Source organism: Apodemus sylvaticus, chromosome 2 (genome assembly GCF_947179515.1).
Source record: "Apodemus sylvaticus chromosome 2, mApoSyl1.1, whole genome shotgun sequence".
NCBI classification, from domain to species: domain Eukaryota; kingdom Metazoa; phylum Chordata; class Mammalia; order Rodentia; family Muridae; genus Apodemus; species Apodemus sylvaticus.
In genome coordinates, this window is record NC_067473.1 from 99479926 (window position 1) to 99502211 (window position 22286).

A 22286-nucleotide genomic window follows, 5' to 3' on the forward strand; every position below is an offset into this window, starting at 1 on the left:
CATGGCTGTCAGACAATTAAGCATAGCGTCTGTGAAACTACCAGAGGAAATCCTCAAGGGTAAAGGGATGCAGTAGATGAGAAACTGTGGTAGTGTCAGCAGCAGGTGTTACCTCAGTCTTCCTTACCACATACTGAGCCTTCATTGTCATCTGGGTTTGCTTTAATATCTCTCACTGCCCTCTTCCTGTGATCACGGATTATAAATAAGGCTTTTTCTTGAGTCAGAGTATCCTCAGAAGCTTGAAAGTCAGGAGGATGGCAGCAGCCCCATTCCACCTCTTCCTTCTCCTCCTATGTTTCACAGGTGAGGTAATATACCATGATGGTGTTTCCTTTACCCTTGAAGATGCTTTGGGGAGTGGTAAGGACTAAAAGACACCTGTAGCACAAATCTGGCAGGTCCTGGTCTCTTGATAGTGGGACCCTCTGTTTCACATCTCACAGCCTCTCTGAATCCCTCTGTGTCTCTGGTTATAGCTTCCAATGGGCAGATCACGCTCACCCAGCAAGCAGAGGCCCTTTGGGTTTCTCTAGGAGAGAGAGTCTCCATCACCTGCAGGGCCAGTCAGAGCCTCCTCTACACAGATGGAAAGCACTACCTATCCTGGTACCAGCAGAGACCAGGGCACAACATCAAGGCCCTCATTTACCATGCTTCAGTCAGGACTGATGGAGTCCCCACAAGGTTCATAGGCAGCGGATCTGCAACAGAATTCACCCTCACTATTGAAGACATTAAGGCTGAGGACTTTGCAGTTTATCACTGTCTTCAAACACTGAAGAGCCCTTCCACAGTGATAGAATCTTGAACAAAAACACCCCAGGGACCTGCTTCAGCCACCTTCTGTGAACTCGGGGACTTCGTGAAGAAACAGCTGGGGAGTCTGCAGACAGTAGCACCAACACAGACTGCTACATGGACTTGTATCACCTTCTTAGTCTCCTATGTGATCTTCATTGGTTTGCAAGGAAAAGACTTAAAAGACATTGGTTTTTAAAAAGCAGGAAAAAAGGAAGGATGGATTGCTTAATATTTATTCTGTTTCCCTCTCCACCCTCTTTGTCCCTCCCCCAACCATATTCCTCTCCTTGGTCTCCTCTGGACACTGAGGCATCTGTTCTCCACCTCACCATCACTTTTCAACTCTCTCAGTCTGTCTCTTTTGGATAGCCTTTTTCCTGTTGGTTTTCTTCCTTATGATGTTACATCCTGTTAAGATGCTTTAAAGTCATAACTCAGGAATTAGAAAACCATTGCCAAGCTGCTGTATTCCCCAGAGTAATAGAAACTGTCTTTCATGTTAGTGTCTTTACAGGGAAGAACTCTAATGTAGATAGTTAGGAGGAAAAAATTAAACTTTACCACAGGAAAAATCAAGAGTTACTACTAGTACAGCAGAAGCTCAACAAGGGTGTTGGCAATAAAAAATTCTCCAAGGTTCTCATTAATAGGAACAACCAGAACTGTATATATTGGAGATGAATTCAGGGAGTTTGAGCCATGCCTGTTGACTTTACACTGGACTTGTATGTTATATTTAGAAGCACAGATACTGTGTACTCTGTACTGTTTAGTATTTATTGCCAACTTGACATAGGTGGAAAGAGAAAACCTTAACAGAGGTCTGGCTTCTATAAGATTGCATGTGCACAAGTCTGGTAGGGGACATTTTTAAATTTATTATTGTTGTGAAAGGGTCCAGTCCACCATGGCTGGGGTCATTACTGCATGGTAGTCCTGAGGGGTAGAAGAAACCATGCTAAGCAAGCCATGGAGAGCAAGGCAGTATCTTTTCTTCCAGCTCCTGCTTGTGCTCTTCCTGGAGCTCCTGCCCTGACTTCCCTAGTTGACTGTGCTCAGGATTTGTAAACTAAATAAAACTTTTCCTCCCCAAGTTGCTTTTGGTCATGATATTTATCACAGTGATGGAAATCAAACTATGACACTGACCAAGGTAGAAAGATAGAGTGTTCCATTCTTGTCTGTCTTACTCGTTATCTCATGGATAAATTTACTTTTTACTTTTTCTTCTGAATTGTATAAGCTTTTTACTTTTTCTGTTTACTTTTTCTTCTGAATTGTATAAGTCAATACTCTCTTAACTCTCTTCACCCTTGCCCTGCCTCAAGCTCTTATAATCCCTCACAGAGAACATTAAATTGTTATAAACATTTCTGTGATCCATCCATCTACTTCAGGTTGAGTTTCAACCTCCTTAATAATGATGGAAAGACACAGTAGGAGAAATCCTGCAAGTATCATGTATGGACTGAAATACATGGGAAACAGCATGATCTCAGGGGTTACCCACTTACCTGTTTTCCTTACTCATCTCTCTTTGTCCTTACCAGGAATCTAGAGAATTAATATTCCAAATATATTAAGAGGGGACCAATTCATTTTGAGAAGGTAAACAATGGAGATGAGAGTAGAATTGAATTTTTATCTGATACCTTGCAAGGGGGAGGGGGCAGCCTAGTAAGTGAGCAACTGAAATAAAATACAATCTTTTGAAGAAAGTCAATGAAGTTCATTGCTTTAGGAGTCCACAATGAAAGTCAGATCTGATGGAAATATACGATACCATGACCCTGGAATCCTATCACAGCATTGAAGATCAAAGACATGAAACTGTACATGTTGATCAAACTCTAGGACAGAAATACAAATACTCTTGGCTTCCTTCCAGCTAACACAAATGAAAAATAGCCAACATATGTGGAAGAAAAAAGCAGGAGCAGTGGTGACAGGTCCCACATAGGAGAACTCTGGCAGGCAGAGCCTGCCTAGGGGGTTACGGGAATAAGAGTCAATGCACCCCACCAGGGTAGGAATGGCAGGCACCTGAGTCCCTGTAGAGCAGGAAGATGCCTGACTAGCAGGGAGGATTTTGCCCAGAAGGTGGGGCCATTTGCACTGCCCCAGGTACCTGTTAAAGAAGCTTGACCTAGAGAAGGCTGGGTCCTTCACTGGTGGCTGGAAAGTCTGAGGCCTGCTCCATGCTTCTATGCAGCATGTTTTGATAAGAGACAGTTCATAGTTTTCATGCTTTATTATAAAAGGTAGGAAGAAAAAAAGGAGATAGAGAAGTAAAGAGAAAAGAGAAGATAGAGGGCTGCCCATGAGCATGTGGAAAGAAGGGAAAGAATGAAGAGAGAGGCAGAAGAGAGAGAGGGGAAAGAGGACAGAGAGACATAAGGGGCCAAAATCAAGACAAGGAGGGGGACAAGAAGACTTCTTTTATAGTAGACTGGGTTATTTGGCAACAGTCAGGTAACTTTGGGGCAAGGAAAGCCTAGCTGTAGCCAGGTGACTGTAGGGGTAGAGTCCAGCTGGAACACTAGGGGCCTGGAGCATGGCCATAAGTGACTGATGGCCACAGGATTATGGAGTTGAGGAGTCAGCAGTCTGGGAGCATAGCTCACAGGTTCTGTCCCTTGTAGAAAATTCTGTCAGGTCTCTGGAGTGAGTCACTCAACCAGGCTACAGACTGCCTTTTACTTTTTTTTTTTTTAAAGGAGAGGGGTCATTGATGAGGCCTTGTCATTTGTAGTGAACATTTTGGGTGGGGTGGAGGTATCAGAAGAAAGCCACAGTGGTAGGGAGGGTTGAGGAGGAGAAGGCAAGGGATCACTGGGTAGTGGGTCGTACAATTTGAGGGTAATAACATGTTTTTAATAGCAAACAATCAATTTCCATATATATTATGCTTTTCTCATTATCACGTAATTACTCCCATCCCCCCACCCCAAAGTTCAACAGTCATTTGGCCTTGGTAAGAGGGTTAGTTCATCTGCAGCTGGAAGGTTCCAAGTCTGTAGCACATGTCTCTGGATCTCAGCATGTGTCTTAGGAGTCTTCAGTCAGAAGAATGTCTGGAGGAAGGCAGCTCTGTTGTCTCATGTAGGTCGCAGGAGTTGGTGCTGGCTCTGCTGTATCTGTGGCAGTGGGCAAGGTATAGGGATAAACCTGTAGAGGAATAACAGAGGAATAGAACCCCCAGAAGGGGATATCTGCATTGGATAGATGGCGAATGTTGAACCTGTAATAGTCTTAGAAGGCATATAGAAGTCTGCTTTAGGTGGGTGAGGAAGGAAATATTATGTTAGGCCTGAAAAAGAAAACTAGTTTTATCTAGCATAGTTAATTTGACCTGTGGAAGCATATTAGTTGGCTTTAAAATCTTAAAAGAATTTTTTAAACAAGTTGAAAATGTGTGTAACACAAATGCTAAGAAGAGAAATAAGCATTTAGAAAGAGAAATAAGCATTTAAATGAAGAAGTAAGAAAATCTTAGGTTGAAGAGCATTGTTTAGGTATTCCAGAGCAATCTAGCCAAACCTCAGATGGGGGAGGAGCCTGCCTTGCCATGAGGCAGCAGCACTCCTAGCAGACAGGTGTCCTTTTGTTTTCCCATTTGTTTGTTCTGTCCCTTGTACAATGTTCTCTCCGGTATCCAGAGTGAGCCTTGCTCAACCAGGCTGCAGACTGCCTTACACCACAGTCCCACAAACATATAAGTACTAACCTTCATTATTTTCTGCAATTTGTAGCACAGGGGGTTATCTGTAAATGTCTGGTATCTCTGCAACAAGGTAATCTATAAGAATGCTAGAGATGGCCCAGGCAGACCTGGCCTGCACTTTCAGGAGCACAGATCATGGTAAAGCTGTCTAGGCAATGCCAGAGGCCAGAGATGAGGAATGGCTCACTTCCTGGAATAGACCTCCTCTAAGGACTACTGTGGTCCATGATGCTACTGAAGGCCTTGTGTGGATCAGTGGTCACGATGTGGCCAGGGACCAAGTTGATACCCAAGGCCTGTGTTGCCATCTAATACCACCCAGATGTCTATGTGTGCCATAGCCTGAGGCCATGTTGATATATGTTTCTTTACTGTCACTAGGGGCCATACTAATCTGAGTGGCCTCATGGACACCTGAGGTCATGGTGATATCTGGATCTGAGTTACTGCTGAGGGATATGCCTGGGTTCAATGCCCTGGAGCAGTCAGAGTCTGTGTTGATGTCCATGGTCCACCCTATTACCAAGAGTTGAGGAGATGTTCCTGCCTGTACTGATGACTGATATCATGCTGATGTCTGTTAGCCAAGTTTCTACTGTGAGACATACCAATGTGAGGGGCATACACTAGCAGCTTACCCTGAAACTAAAAGAAGCCAGTTCACCCAGGAGGAGTAGAAGACAGGAAATCATCAAACTCAGGGCTGAAATCAGTCAAATGGAAACAAAGAGATCCATACAAAGAATCAACAAAACCAGGAGCAGGTTCTTTGAGAAAATCAACAAGATAGATAAACCCTTAGCCAGACTGACCAAAGGGCACAGAGAAAGTATCCAAATTAACAAAATTAGAAATGAAATGGGGGATATAACAACAGATACTGAGGAAATCCAAAAAAATCATCAGATCCTACTACAAAAGCCTATACTCAACACAACTGGAGAATCTGGAGGAAACAGACAATTTCTTAGACAGATACCAAATACCAAAATTAAATCAGGGCCAAATAGATCATCTAAACAGTCCCATAACCCCTAAAGAAATAGAAGGGGTCATAGAAAGCCTTCCAACCAAAAAAAAAAAAAAAAAAAAAAAAAAAAAAAAAAAAAAAAACCAAAGGTCCAGATGGCTTCAGTGTATAATTCTATCAGACCTTTAAAGAAGACCTAACACCCAATACTCTTCAAACTATTCCACAAAATAGAAACAGAAGGAACACTACCTGATTCCTTCTATGAAGCCATAATTATACTGATACCAAAACCACACAAAGATCCAACAAAGAAAGAGAACTTCAGACCAATTTCCCTTATCAATGCAAAAATTCTCAAAAAAAAAAAATATTGCCAACCGAATCCAAGAACACGTAAAAATGATTATCCACCATGATCAGAAAACTGGGCACATCACTTCTGAAAGATCCTGCCATACTACTCCTGGGCATATACCCAGAGGATTCCCCAGCATGTAATAAGGATATATGTTCCACTATGTTCATAGCAGCCCTATTTATAATAGCCAGAAGCTGGAAAGAACCCAGGTATCCCTCAACAGAAGAATGGATGCAAAAAATGTGGTACATATACACAATGGAGTACTATTCAGCCATTAGAAACAATGAATTAGTGAAATTTTTAGGCAAATGGATGGATCTGGAGAACATCACACTAAGTGAGGTAACCCAGTCTCAAATGATCAATCATGATATGCACTCACTAATACGTGGATATTAGCCTGGAAAACTGGAATACCCAAAACATAATCTACACATAAAATGAAGTACAAGAAGAATGGAGGAGTAGCCCCTGGTTCTGGAAAGACTCAGTGTAGCAGTATAAGGCAAAACCAGAATAGGGAAATGGGAAGGGATGGGTGGGAGAACAGGGGGAGGGAAGTGGGCTTATGTGACTTTCAGGGAGGGGGGGCAGAAAATGGGAAATTATTTGAAATGTAAATAAAAATATATCGAATTAAAAAAAGAAAAATTTTAAAATAAATAAATAAATAAATAAATAAATAAATAAATAAATAAAAGTTTAAGTGGCAAGAAGGGGAGCAATATTACAATTCAGTTTATTGGACAAAGTATATCTGCTAACCTTTTAGCTGATTGGTCCTGACTAAGGAAGGGTATGCTCGATAGGTGGTAAGCAGGGGGATTTTAGAACACTGAGATAACAGAGCATAAATTTTGGCTTATCAATAGCATTCTTCAGTGTCAGGTGTGGATAATTGCTTATGGGAAGTAGAGTCTGAGAACCAGAACATTATTTCACTTTATGAGCAAAATGGAGACTGAATACAATGGCTTCAGTTATGTTAAAAGGAGTAGGCTTCAACACAATCTATAGAAACATAAAGTGTGGGTATAGAGAATTGGACTGGGGAGCAAAGGAACAGCTAAATCTCTGCCATCATATCTGCAAAATTTTTTGGCAAGGGGAACTGAACTACTATTCTTTGAAACCAGAGAGAAAATGTGTTTGATGCCAGGTTTGGCGATGATTGGGTCAGCAAAATTAATCAAGGAAAGGCAGGTGGAAGTGGGCTGGGTGGAGGAACATCCTCATAGAATCAGGGGCAGAGAGGATGGGTTAGCTGTTTTCTGGGAACAGGGAAACTGGGAAAGGGAATAATGTTTGAAAAGTAGGTAAAGAACATATTCAATCAAAAAAAAAGAAAAAGAATTATAATTTAATAAATGCTCACTGAGTCTAAGTTGGGCATGTGGAACTGGGTATTGTTCAGAGAATACAATTCTTAATATCATTTTATGAATTGAGAAAATGATAGGATGAAAGAGCTAACAGTTCATTGAGCTGAGACAGAAATGACAACAACCTTCACACGATTTTCTTTGTTGTGTGTCAAGCACAATATTCGCTAAATAATATTCCCTGAAAAACGTGAACTATTTGTGCCCTCTATCCCATGGACTCTCTTTACACTATTCATAAAACTTATACTTCTTTGCCAATTTCCAGCATATTAACTTCAGGCCCACCTCTGCTTCAGCATTCAATTGCTTTATTCTCCTTTGTAAAGCCCAGGCCATCGTTTCCTCCTAATCAGTTCATTTCAGGCATTCTATGCATTTCGAAGAGCTCCTATCTGCACTATGGTCAAATTTCTAGACTCAGGGCTGGGATCAGGTACCTACTTTTCAGTGGCCAACCTTGTTGCACATCTGTATTGCATTCCACATGGGAGCATCCCTGTCCCATACATCTTCTGTTCTATCATCTCGTCAATCTTTCTGTCAGAGGGTATTGAGTCTCCTGTCATAATGAGAGGGCCATTCTGCTACACTGAAGTAAAATATCAATGTTAATGAATAGAAAGTTAAGTTATAAGTCATAAAAAAGAGAACAAAGTTGGTATAAATAAAAACATATATTATCAGGACTATTTACAAAATTAAATGAAGATGTGGGACTTGGAGCAGGGCAGAAGATTTGGTCATCTGTGTAACCCAGTCTATGTGTCCTAGAAATATGCAAACTCAAGGTCCTCCTGCCTCAGCTTCTTACATGTGTGGATTGCTGGAATACATCATCATGACTGGAAGAAATGCAGTTCTTGATGCTATACATAAGGAAAGTCACGAGCACTGAGACCAATGGGAGCAGGTCACGAAAGCAGTATATGTATTATTGTCTCCCACCAACAATAGCGAGCCTTAAAGTAACAGTTATGAGATTTGGGGATATTTAAAATGTATGGCACTTGGTATGGATAGTAGACAATGCATAATATAGACATATTTTTATTCTGGGCATAAATGAGAAATAACACCTAACTTGCCACATTATAACAGATCAACATTCTAATTTTGAATACAAAAATCAACTAAAAAATGAGTATACCTCAAAAAAGAAGATAAAATATAAAGAATAACTAGTTAATTTCACACGATGTATGTTATTTTTTGTCCTGTTTATTTCATCTTTGAACTGTAGCTCGTTCAGTACTGTAAATGTGTATACTAAAACAAAAGGTTCCACCTCTTTATGGCAGAGACCTGGAAAAAGAAACAGTGAGCATAAGCTGAGGAGAGAATTGTCCGTCTTTGCTTTCTCCTCCATCTTTCCTGACTTCTTTATTTCCTTTGCATTCTTTCTTCTTTCCTTTTCTTCCTTTACTTGTTCTTTCTCCTTTTCCTGCCTCCCTCTCCCTTCCTTCCTTCTCCTCTCCTCATTCCAATGCTTCTTACTGTTTTTTCTTTTCATAAGTCTTCTTATAAATTTTTCTTTTCTTTTCTTTTTTATTTGTATTTTTAATAGATATATTCTTTTTTAATTTATATGTTATTAGATATATTCCTTACTTACATTTCAACTGATTTCACCTTTCTTGGATCCCTCTCTCCACAAAAGTCCCATAAGCCCTCTTCCCTCTGCCTGTTCCCCAATCAACCCCCTCCACCTTCCCTGTCCTGGTTTTCCCCTTCACTGCTGCATCGAGCCTTTCCAGGACCATCATGGGCATCATTTGATATGTGAATTGTTTCTTGAGTATACTGAGCTTATGAGCTAATATCCACTTATCAATAAGTGCATACCATGTGTGTTCTTTTGTGACTGGGTAACCTCACTTAGGATGATATTTTCCAGTTCCACCCATTTGTCTAAGAATTTCATAAATTCATTGTTTTTAATAGCTAAGTAGTATTCCATTCACATACCGTGGCAAGAGAAGTTGCCATCAAACATGACATGAACAAATATACAAACATACAAAAACACATCATACACATGGATCTAAAACAGGGAACTAAAAAAATAAAATAGTATGCCAAGAATTATGTTACTTTTCTTTATTGAATCACTTTTCTCTACTCCCTCTCAGATACTGCTTTCATTGCGTGTGTTCACTTTGAGAGATTAAGTTGTTCTTGAAATAATGTATATCCTTTACCTAGTGGAGCAACAATTCACTCCCTTACCTCACACCTCAAAAACTCTAGAGGGCAAGTATTTAATAGAGTTTCCTAAGTCCTTGTAGAGCCTACAAGGAAAAGCTGAATAGAGAAATCCTGTCTCAAAAAGATGTATTTAGAAGGCTCTTTTAAGACACATGTGATGCTCTAGTAAATTTCTTGCTGGCACCAACTCCCCGTGGGTGAAACAGGAGCAGGTGCCCTGTGAGCAGCAGCACACACTCTGCTGAGCTGATTTGCATATGGAGTGATTATCCAACAGCCCAGGCTCCTTTAAGGGCAGCTGCCAGGAGCCTAAGAAGCATCCTCTCTTCTAGTTCTCAGAGATGGAGACAGACACACTCCTGCTATGGGTGCTGCTGCTCTGGGTTCCAGGTGAGGATTCAGAGGAGTGTTGGGAGCAACCTCTGTGGCCATCATGACTTTCCATGCCTCTGGGCTCTTGATTATTGTAATTAGGGCATTTGTAATTGGTTTTAAGTTTCCCCAGTCCCCTGTATTTTCTGGTTTCTCAGAGTGATATGCACAAATATTCTTAAAAAATTTAAATTAAAAGGTATATATATATACCTTCTGCCCAGAAGGTATATATATATACCAATGATCTGTGTGTTTATCATTCCAGGCTCCACTGGTGACATTGTGCTGTCCCAGTCTCCTACTTCCTCAGCTGTGTCTCCAGGACAGAGGGCCACCATCTCCTGCAGGGCCAGCAAAAGTGTCAGTACATATATGCACTGGTACCAGCAGAAACCAGGACAGCCACCCAAACTTCTCATCTATAAGGCATCCAACCTAGCATCTGGGGTCCCTGCCAGGTTCAGTGGCAGTGGGTCTGGGACAGACTTCACCCTCACCATCAATCCTGTGGAGGCTGATGATGCTGCAACCTATTACTGTCAGCAAAGTTGGGAGGATCCTCCCACAGTGCTCCAGGGCTGAACAAAAACCTCCTGGGGTTGCAGCTCACTGAGGCTCAGTCTCTCAGTTCTCTCTTACTCACACATGTCAACACATAGATTTAGGCTTGTTCTGAAAAATATCTCAAATAATGAAAAAAGTTTTATAAATAGATATGTTTTTTGATTTATTGAAAATGAAAGTAAAGAGATAAAAACACTTTATGATAAAATTAAAGATTTACATGGAAAATATTTCAGATAAACACATTAAAATTGACAATTTTCATGAAAAATTAAAGAGTAAAGTGGTAGACATGTAAAACATTGCTAAATTAATTAAAATATGGGATGCAAATATTTAATGACAGAATTGATGATTTACATGGAAAATATTTCTGATAAAATTGAAGAAATATACAGAAAAATGTTAAAATTAAAGATTACCATGAAAATCATATAAATAAAATGAAAGCCATAAAGATAATTCTAAGTTGATTGGAGGTGGAATTATAAACATTTTCAGATAACACTGAAGATTTACATGGAAAATACTTCTCATAAAATTCAAGAAATAAATAGACAAACACGTTAAAATTTATTATTTCATGGAAAATATTACATATAAAATTGTAGATATAAAAATTCTTTCAAGCTGGGTAGTGGTGGCACATGCCTTTACTCCCAGCACTTGGGAGGCAGAGGCAGACAGATTTCTGAGTTCAAGGCCAGCCTGGGCTACAGAGTGAGTTGCAGGACAGCCAGGGTTACACAGAACAACATACACCTGTCTGAAAACATACCAGAGTATTGACAATGGTGTGAGGGATTGCTGCTTGCCCATGTGTTGGGTATTATGGAAGAAAAAGAGGAAGGATTGTGGCCCTGAAGGGTATAGGAACTCCACAGGAAATCCAACAGTCCACTAACCTAGGCCCTTGGGCTCTCAGAGTCTGAATCACCAACCAAAGAACATACATGGACTTGACTTGAGCCTCCTCAATCATATGTAGCAGATGTGAAGCTTGGCCTTCATGTGTATCGCAAACAATTGGAAGTAGAGCTTCTCCAAATACTGTTGCCTGTATGTGAGATATGTACTACTAGCTGGGCTGACTTGTCTGGCCTCAGTGGGAGAGGAAGCACCTAGACTGTCAGAGACTTGAAGCCCCAGAGTGCAGGAGAATGCTGCTCAGAGAAAGGGAGGGTGGTTAGCGAAAGGAATGTGGGAGGGATTATTGGGAGGTGGTAGTGAGTGGGATGTACGTGAATAAATAAAAAAAATAGATTAAATTTTTTAAAAATCAGTTATTTCTACTCTAATTCCTCATGGTGCACCTCTACTCACTAATAACTTTATGTTAAATCACATCATAAAGCTTAGGGCAAAAATGGGTACAAAAATTTATCATTACCTTGAATACTACCAACTTTGGCAAGACAGTTACCTCAGCCATTGCTAGTTGGGCTGCCTTTCTTCTCAAAAATCTCAAAAAATCAACTATTAAAATTAGGGAAAGATCAACTATTAAAAGTATGTCTTTCTGAATTGCATTTTGTTCCCTAAGATCCTATACATCAGAGCCACAAAAAAAGAAAAAAGAAACAAACAAACAAACAAAAAAAAAAAAAAAAACGTAACCTAACTTTACTAACAATCTACTTCTCCAGATTCTTTCTAGGGGTGATGGTCAATGTTAACAATCTACTTCTCTAAGTTCTAAGTGGTGGTTGAGTCATTAACCTGTTCCAGCAATGATGCTTGAAAATGATTAAGCAGTCTTATTGTAACTGCCAATGAAACAGCCTAGTGAGAGGCTGAAGCCTCCTCAGAGTTTTCATACAAATCACGGATTAGGAGGGATGTGAAGACTGCACAGACAACAAGCACAATGCTCCATAACAGGATGAAGTGCTTAGGACATGTGGTCCTTAGAACTCTGCCTTTCTGAGGCACACCCACCTAAGTTGTGCTAACCAGTGGGCTAAGCTTCATGAGTATTAAAGGTTTTTCTTCAAGGCTCTTTCCCACTTTCCCCTCTATTAGATTCAGTGTATCTGCTTTTATGTTGAGGTCCTTGATCCACTTAGACTTGAACTCTGTGCAAGGTGACAAATATGGGTGTATTTTCATTTTTCTACATGCAGACAGCCAGTTAGTTAGAACCGCATCATTTATTGAAGATGCTTTCTTTTTTCCATTGTATATTTTTTGCTTCTTTGTCAAAGACTAAGTGTCTATAAGTATGATGTTTTATTTCTGGATCTTCAATTCTATTCAATTGATCAACATATCTGTCTCTGTATGCAGTTTTTATTGCTGTAGCTCTGTAGTAAACTTCAGGTCAAAAATGGTGATTCCCTCAAAACAAAACAAAACAAAAAAAAAAAAACAATTCTTTTATTGTTAAGAATAGTTTTCCCATAGAAAACATTTCTGATAAAATAGAAGAAATATATAGAAAAACACATTAAAATTAAAGACTACCATGTTAAATATGCAGATAAAAAGGTAGACATAAAAAAACATTACTAAATAAATTGGAAGAGGAATTACGAATATTTTCTGATAAAATTGAAGTTCCACATGAAAAATATTTCTGTTAGTCTATGTCTTTTTACTGGGGAAATGAGTCCATTGATGTTAAGAGATATTAAGGAATAGTGATTGCTGCTTCCTGTTATTTTTTGATGTTATTTTTATGGCTATGTAGATATCTTCTTTTGGGTTTGTTGGAAGAAAATTACTGTCTTACTTTTTCTAGGGTGTAGTTTCTCTCCTTGTGTTGGCATTTTCCATCTATTATCCTTTGTAGGGATAGTTTGTGGGAAGATATTGTGTAAATTTGGTTTTATCATGGAATATCTTGCATTCTCCATCTATGGTTATTGAGAGTTTTGCTGGGTATAGTAGTCTGTGCTGGCATTTGTGTTCTCCTAGGGTCTATATGAGATCTGCCCGGGATCTTCTAGCTTTCACCGTCTCTGGTGAGAAGTCTGGTGCAATTCTGATAAGTCTGCCTTTATAAGTTACTTGCCATTTTCCCTTACTGCTTTTAATATTCTTTCATTGTTTAGTGCATTTAGAAAGTGTTCTTATGTCTACCATTTCATCTGTATAATTTTCCATGAAATAGTCAATTTGAACGTGTTTTTATATATTTCTTGAATTTTATCAGAAATATTTACATGTAATCTTCAATTTTACCTGAAAATGTTTATAATTCTACTTTCAATAAACTTAGAATTATTTTTATGCCTACCATTTTATCTGTGTAAGTTCCCATGATAAGCTTCATTTTAACATGTTTTCTATATATTTCTTCAATTTTATCAGAAATATTTTCCATGTAAGTCTTCAAATTTATCAGAAAATGATTATAATTCCAATTTCAATCAACATAGGAATACATTTATGCCTACCATTATTATATCTATATAACATTTTCCATGAAAGCATTCAATTTTAACATGCTTTTCTACATTTTTTACAATTTTATCAGAAATATTTTCCATGTAAATCTTCAATTCTATCATAAAATGTTTCTACTTCCTCTTAGAATTAATTTAGCAATGTTTTATGTATACCACATAATACATACCAGATCTAAAACATGTCTCTAAAAATAAGGTACTATGCCAAGAATTATGTTACTTTTTTTCATTGAATCATTTTTCTCTATTCCCTCTCAGATAATGCTTTCACTGGGTGTGTACAATTTTGAGGTATCAAGCTGTTCTTGAAATAACTTACATTGTCTATATAGTGCATCCACAATTCACTCCCCCACCTAACACTTCAAAAAGCATGGAGGGTAAGTATTTAATAGAGTAGAACACAAGGAAAAGCTGGAATGTGGTATACATACACAATGGAGTACTATTCTGCCATTAGAAACAATGAATTAATGAAATTCTTAGACAAATGGATGGAGCTGGAGAACATCATGCTAAGTGAAGTACCCCAGTCTCAAAAGAATTCTCATGGTATGAACTCACTGATAAATGGATATTAGCCTAGAAACTTGGAATATCCAAGACACAATTCAAATATCAAATGATGCCCAAGAAAAAGGAAGGAGAGGAAATCCAAAAAATTATCATATCCTACTAAAAAGCCTATACTCAACAAAACTGGAAAATCTGAACTAAATGGACAATTTCCTAGACAGATACCAATTATCAAAGTTTAATGAGGATCAGATAGACCATTGATATGGTCCCATAACCCCTAAAGAAATAAAAGTGGTCATTGACAGTTTCCCAACCAAAAAAAAAAAAAAAAAAAAAAAGCACAGGAGGTCAAGAATTTATAACAGGGAGCAGCGACGGTGGCGGCAGCGGCAGTGCAGCAGTGGCTGGTCCAGCTGAAGGGCCATCAGCAGTAGAACCAAGGTGACACAGGGTCCAGTTAGGCCCTGCGCCCACGACCACTGACCTTCGCTGACCAGCCAGGCTGCAAGCAGCTGCGGTTTTGGGGCGCCTTTCCCTGCACGGAAACCACTTCAGAACTCGGCGTCCCGCCAGTCAGGAGAGGCTCACCTCCATCTTGGTTTCGGACTCCAGAGAGATCAGACAGACTGAGATCAACCTGGGCGGCAGAACCACATCTCCAGGTCCTGTAAGAGGCTAGAGGGGCTTCCGGGCGGCCAGCAGGGAGAAGTTGGTGTGCTACAGTGAATCCAGTGAGCCCCAGCAGGAGCCTTCAGAAGCCTGCTTCTGGATCTGAACAGCCTGGACAGCAGCACCCTGTCTACAGGCAGTGCAGGAGGAAAGCTGTGCACCAGAGGCCAACTGGGAAGGGGCAGCTTGCACTGGTGAGTCCAGCACTCACAAGACCAACTAACACCAGTGAGAACTAGATGGAAAAAGGCAAACGCATGAACGTCACTAACAGAAATCAAGGCAATATGGCAACATCTGAACCCAATTCTCCTCTACCAACATGTCCTGGATTCCCCATCACACCAGTAAAACAAGATTTGGATTTAAAATCACTGGTCATGATGCTGGTACAGGAACACATGAAGGACATACTTAAAGAAATTCAGGAGAAAATGGATCAAAAGTTAGAAGCCCTTGCAAGGAAAACACAAAAATCATTGAAAGAAATCCAGGACAATACAAAAGCCAACAATGAGGAAACGCAAAAAACACTTAAAGAAATACAGGAGAACTTTGGTCAACAGGCTGAGGTCATGAAAGAGGAAACACAAAAATCTCTTAAAGAATTACAGGAAAGCACAAACAAGCAAGTGAAGGAGCTAAGCAAAACCATCCAGGATCGAAAATCAGAAGTAGAAACAACTAAGAAAACTCAAAGGGAGACAACTTTGGAGATAGAAACCTTGGGAAGAAATCAGGGACAGAGATGCAAATATCAACAACAGAATACAAGAGATAGAAGAAAGAATCTCAGATGCTGAAGATTCCATAGAAACCATGGACTCAACAGTTAAAGAAAATGCAAAATGCAAAAAGCTTGTAACCCAAAATATCCAGGAAATCCAGGACACAATGAGAAGACCAAACCTAAGGATTATAGGCATAGATGAGAGTGAAGATTTACAACTTAAAGGGCCAGCAAATATCTTCAATAAAATTATGGAAGAAAACTTCCCTAACCTAAAGAGAGAAATGCCCATGAATATACAAGAAACCTACAGAACTCCAAACAGACTGGACCAGAACAGAAATACTTCCCGTCACATAATAATCGAAACACCAAATGTTCTAAACAAAGAAAGAATATTAAAGGCAGTAAGAGAAAAAGGCCAAGTAACATATAAAGGAAAACCTATCAGAATCACAGCAGACTTTTCACCTGAGACTATGAAGGCTAGAAGGTACTGGGCAGATCTCATGCAGACTCTAAGGGAACACAAATGCCAACCAAAACTACTATATCCAGCAAACCTCTCAATCACCGTAGATGGAGAAACTAAGATATTTCATGACAAAACCAAGTTTACCCAATATCTATCTACAAACCCAGCCCTGCAAAGGATAATAGGAGGAAAACACCAATACAAGGAGGGAAACTTCACCCTGGAAAAAGCAAGATAGTAAGTAACCTTTCATCAAACCCAAAAGAAGTTGAGCAATCAAATTTAAAAAATAACGTCAAAAATGATAGGAAGTAACAAGCACTATTCCTTAATATCTCTTAACATCATTGGACTTAATGCCCCAATAAAAAGACACAGACTAACTGACTGAAAACGTAAACAGGACCCTACATTTTCCTGCTTACAGGAAACACACCTCAGGGTCAAAGACAAAACCTACCTTAGAGTAAAAGGCTGGAAGACAATTTTACAAGCAAATGGTCTCAGGAAACAAGTTGGAGTAGCCATTTTAATATCAGATAAAAATGACTTTCAACCCAAAGTCATCAAATGAGACTCTGAGGGACACTTCTTGCTCATCAAAGGAAAAATACAACAAGAAGAACTCTCAATCCTGAACATCTATGCTCCAAATGCAAGGGCACCCTCTTTCGAAAAAGAAACTTTATTAAAACTAAAAGCACACATTGCACCTAACACAATAATTGTGGGTGACTTCAACACTGCACTTTCCTCAATGGACCGATCAGGAAAACAGAAACTAAACAGGGACACAATGAAACTAATTGAAGCTTTGAACCAATTAGATTTAACAGATATATATAGAACATTCTATCCTAAAACAAAAGAATATACCTTTTTCTCAGCACCTCATGGTACCTTCTCAAAAATCGACCATATAATTGGTCACAAGACAGACCTCAACAAATATAAGAACATTGAACTAATCCCATGCCTCCTATCAGATCACTATGGAGTAAAAGTGGTATTCAATAGCAACAAAAACAACAGAAAACCCACATACACGTGGAAACTGAACAATATTCTACTCAATGATAACTTGGTCAAGGAAGAAATAAAGAAAGAAATTAAAGACTTTTTAGAACACAATGAAAATGAAAACACAACATACCCAAATCTATGGGACACAATGAAAGCAGTGCTAAGAGGAAAATCCATAGCCCTGAGTGCCTCCAAAAAGAAAATGGAGAGAGCATACATTACCAGCTTAATGACACACCTGAAAGCCCTGGAACAAAAAGAAGCTATTTCACCCAGGAGGAGTAGAAGGCAGGAAATCATCAAACTCAGGGGAGAAAACAATCAAGTAGAAACAAAGAGAACCATACAAAAAATCATCAAAACCAGGAGCTGGTTCTTTGAGAAAATCAACAAGATAGATAAACCCTTAGCCAGACTGCCCAAAGGGCACAGAGAAAGTATCCAAATTAACAAACTTAGAAATGAAAAGGGAGATATAACAACGGAAACTGAGGAAATCCAAAAAATCATCAGATCCTACTACAAGAGACTGTACTCAACACAACTGGAGAATCTGGAGGAAATGGACAATTTCCTTGACAGATACCAAATACCAAAATTAAATCAGGACCAACTAGACCATCTAAACAGTCCCATGATGCCTAAAGAAATAGAAGGAGTCATAGAAAGTCTTCCAACCAAAAAAAGCACAGGACCAGATGGTTTCAGTACAGAATTTATCAGATCTTCAAAGAAGAGTTAACACCAATACTCTTCAAACTATTCCACAAAATAGAAACAGAAGGAACACTAGCCAATTCCTTCTACGAAGCCACGATTACGCTGATACCAAAGCCATACAAAGATCCAACAAAGAAAGAGAACTTCAGACCAATTTCCCTTATGAACATCGATGCAAAAATACTCAATAAAATTCTTGCCAACCGAATCCAAGAACACATCAAAACGATCATCCACCATGATCAAGTAGGCTTTATCCCGGGAATGCAGGGTTGGTTCCATATATGGAAATCCATCAATGTAATCCACTACATAAACAAACTCAAAGAACAAAACCACATGGTCATTTCATTGGATGCTGAAAAAGCATTTGACAAAATTCAGCATCCTTTCATGCTTAAAGTCTTGGAGAGAACAGGAATTCAAGACCCATACCTAAACATAGTAAAAGCAATATACAGCAAACCGGTAGCCAGCATCAAACTAAATGGAGAGAAACTTGAAGCAATCCCACTGAAATCAGGGACCAGACAAGGCTGCCCCCTTTCTCCTCATCTTTTCAATATTGTACTTGAGGTACTAGCGTGGGCAATTCGCCAACATAAGGAGGTCAAAGGGATACAAATTGGAAAGGAAGAAGTCAAACTATCATTATTTGCAGACGACATGATAGTCTACCTAGGTGACCCAAAAAACTCCACTAGAGAGCTCCTACAGCTGATAAACAATTTCAGCAAAGTGGCAGGTTATAAAATCAACTCAAGCAAATCAGTGGCCTTCCTATATTCAAAGGATAAGCAGGCTGAGAAAGAAATTAGGGAAATGACCCCCTTCACAATATCCACAAACAGTATAAAGTATCTTGGTGTGACTCTTACCAAACATGAGAAAGATCTGTATGACAAGAACTTCAAGACTCTGAAGAAGGAAATGGAAGAAGACTTCAAAAAATGGGAAAACCTCCCATGCTCATGGATCGGTAGAATCAATATAGTTAAAATGGCCATTTTGCCAAAAGCAATATACAGATTCAATGCAATACCCATCAAAATCCCAACTCATTTCTTCACAGAGTTATAAAGAGCAATTATCAAATTCATCTGGAACAACAAAAAACCCAGGATAGCTAAAACTATTCTCAGCAAAAAAAAGAAAGTCTGGGGGAATCAGTATCCCTGACCTCAAGCAATACTACAGAGCAATAGTGTTAAAAACTGCATGGTATTCGTACAGTGACAGGCAGGAGGATCAATGGAACAGGACTGAAGTTCCAGAAATGAACCAACACACCTATGGCCACTTGATCCTCGACAAAGAGACTGAAAACATCCAATGGAAAAAAGATAGCCTTTTCAACAAATTGTGCTGGTTCAACTGGAGGGCAGCATGCAGAAGAATGCGAATTGATCCATCCTTGTCTACTTGTACTAAGCTCAAATCCAAATGGATCAAGGACCTCCACATAAAGCCAGGCACTCTGAAGCTAATAGAAAAGAAACTGGGGAAGACCCTTGAGGACATTGGTACAGGGAGAAAGTTTCTGAACAGAACACCAATAGCGTATGCTCTAAGGGCAAGAATTGACAAATGGGACCTCATAAAATTACAAAGTTTATGTAAGGCAAAGGACACCATCAAGAGGAAAAATCGGCAACCAACAAATTGGGAAAAGATCTTCACCAATCCTACATCAGATAGAGGCTAATATCCAATATATATAAAGAACTCAAGAAGTTAGAATCCAGAAAACCGAACACCCCTATTATAAAATGGGGTACAGAGTTAAACAAATAATTCTCACCTGAAGAACTTCGGATGGTGGAGAAGCATCTTAAAAAAATGCTCAACTTCATTAGTCATTAGGGAAATGCAAATCAAAACAACCCTGAGATTTCATCTTACACCAGTCAGAATGGCTAAGATTAAAAATTCAGGAGACAGCAGGTGTTGGAGAGGGTGTGGAGAAAGAGGAACACTCCTCCACTGCTGGTGGGGTTGCAAATTCGTACAACACTTTTAAAGAGTATAGATAAAAATGATACTACATTCTGGCAGATAATCTAAACCAGTTTATAACCAATACAGTTTCATTCACCCCAACGAAGGGAAGAAAATCATCTTTAATTAATCTCTGTAACCTGCACATTTCATACAAATGTTTCACAAAACTATGTATTGCTACTATGGTTTATCTGTGGCAGAATGGGAGACCAGGATGGCAGCTCTGACAGAATTCACCCTCAAGGTTGCTGAGATGCAAAGACCTGCTGTTCTAGGTCTGTGATCAATCCTGTCTCAAACTGATGATTTTCCAGAGATTTGCTTCCAGAGCATTTTCAGAAAAGACTTCTAATCTCAGGTAACCTCAGTTCTTCCAGACTTTCAGCCTGATCTAGTAAAGACTTCACATAGTTAACATATAGAGACTGAACAACTGATGACAGCAAGCTTTCTTTTGACTTAAGAAGTTTTTTCTAATTGTGGGGGCACTAGAAAAGGAAATTTGCATCCCCAAATCAACAGGCAACAATTACAAGAAGATTGTCATCACAGTTGGAGTGGCTGGTTTTCGTAATTTTATTATTTACAGATATGTTTTCATTTTAGGGTGTGATATACAATTAACTAAGGTCTGAATATGAAAGAGAAGTTAGATTCAGAGATTTCTTTTCTCTTTCCTTCACCTTTTTATCTTTCTTTTTTCCTTAGGTAAGGTAAAGGAATTGAAAAATGGAGAATATAGAAAGTTTATTAAGAAATTAGATGAATACAATTAGATTATTGAATCTATCATAAACCAAAAAAAATCTTACAGCCATAAGCCTACATTGGTAGAAATCTTTATATTTTGGTGCAAAATTGAAGTTACATTTTTTTTATATTGATGCAGAACTTTATATGTTGCAACAAGTTTAAGGTTTTATTGGTATAAATCTTTGTGTATTAATACAAAATTTAAGACTTTTTTATGGTATATGTATGTTTCAACTCTTCTGTGGATATTATGGCTGTGCAACTCATTTTAAAATAAAAGGCTTAGTCCAAGTGATTTTAAAGCTGCTATTATAAAATGATTAGGAAAATTAAGTAATGCAAGTTAGTATTAAGTTAATCAATCTCATAGTCGTGTCAGATACTATTTTGTGTATATCCTGGTTTGTATAGATACTAGGTAGTTGGAGACAGGCAATGTTTGTTTGTTCATATATGTTATGATTATACAGATGGTCTTCAAAAACCTCAGAGACTCACACAATATGACATTTAAAATATTTTCATTAATTTAAGGCTTTTTGGACATTGAGACACGTCAACTACAGGTAGTGCCCCATTCTACTTGGAAGGTTTTAAGCATCAAAAGACTTCTACATGGAGTTGCTTCAATTTGTGGCTAGCTATCCACTGGGAAAAGAAAATGCCCAAAGTTTATCTGCAGACAGAATAATATCTCGAAAAAACAAATGGGCACAGAAAAGACAAATGCCAACCTCTGCCAACCACATGGTAAGCAAGTCTTCCAAAACTCCTGCTTCACAAAATTTCTATCAAATACTCTAGACCAGACAGCTGAAGATAAATACTCCAGTATTATAAGAATATCGGGAAATGTCCAGGGTATTCACATGCAAATTAATGTAAGATATTCGGAGTTCTCAAACAACTCTTTGTGAACATGTTCTATCTCTGTGTTTCACAATGGTGCCCAAGACTGGATGTGATGGCCCATACTATTGACCACAATTCTTAGAAAGAGGTAGGTAGAATTTTTTGAGATCAAAATCCACTTCCCAGTTTAACAGACAATGATACTTCTCCAAAAAACAAATAACAAGAACAAAATATGTCTTCAACTTATTTTTAGTTAATACATGTTTGAGATTAGTTAACATATCATTTTGATTGAAGTACAAAGTGTTTCCCTCAACAAATATCACTGATAATTATTTTAAGACAGAAAAACAAACTTTATGCCCGTGATACAAATAATATTTACAATTAGTATAGTATAGTATAGTATAGTATAGTATAGTATAGTATAGTATAGTATAGTATAGTATAGTACAGTATAGTATAGTATAACATGAGTTATCACAGTCTCCACATTGGGAAATAGATGAGAAGACAGCAGAGGCAGATGTGGTCTAGGAATAGGAAGGATAGATCAGATAAGTTGTTTAACAAGTCAAACATAATGTTTTCTCTGATTTTTTTATCCTAGATATTTATAGATTCATAAAACCCTGTGTGTGTACATGCACGTGTCTGTGTGTGTGTGTGTGTGTGTGTGTGTGTGTGTGCCAACGCACACACACACATGTATGCATATGTGAGTGGGCACATGTGTATGT

General features: G+C 38.7%; 2 gene segments (V, D, J or C); one reads left to right on the forward strand and one right to left on the reverse strand.

Moving 5' to 3' along the window:
* The window catches only part of LOC127678018 (immunoglobulin kappa variable 4-1-like), a 479901-nt gene that overhangs the window by 432708 nt on the left and 24907 nt on the right, over nucleotides 1-22286 (reverse strand).
* Nucleotides 9728-10424, forward strand: LOC127677162 (Ig kappa chain V-III region MOPC 63-like). The segment is given in 2 exon segments: nucleotides 9728-9842; nucleotides 10093-10424. Coding segments are annotated over 2 exon segments (366 nt in total).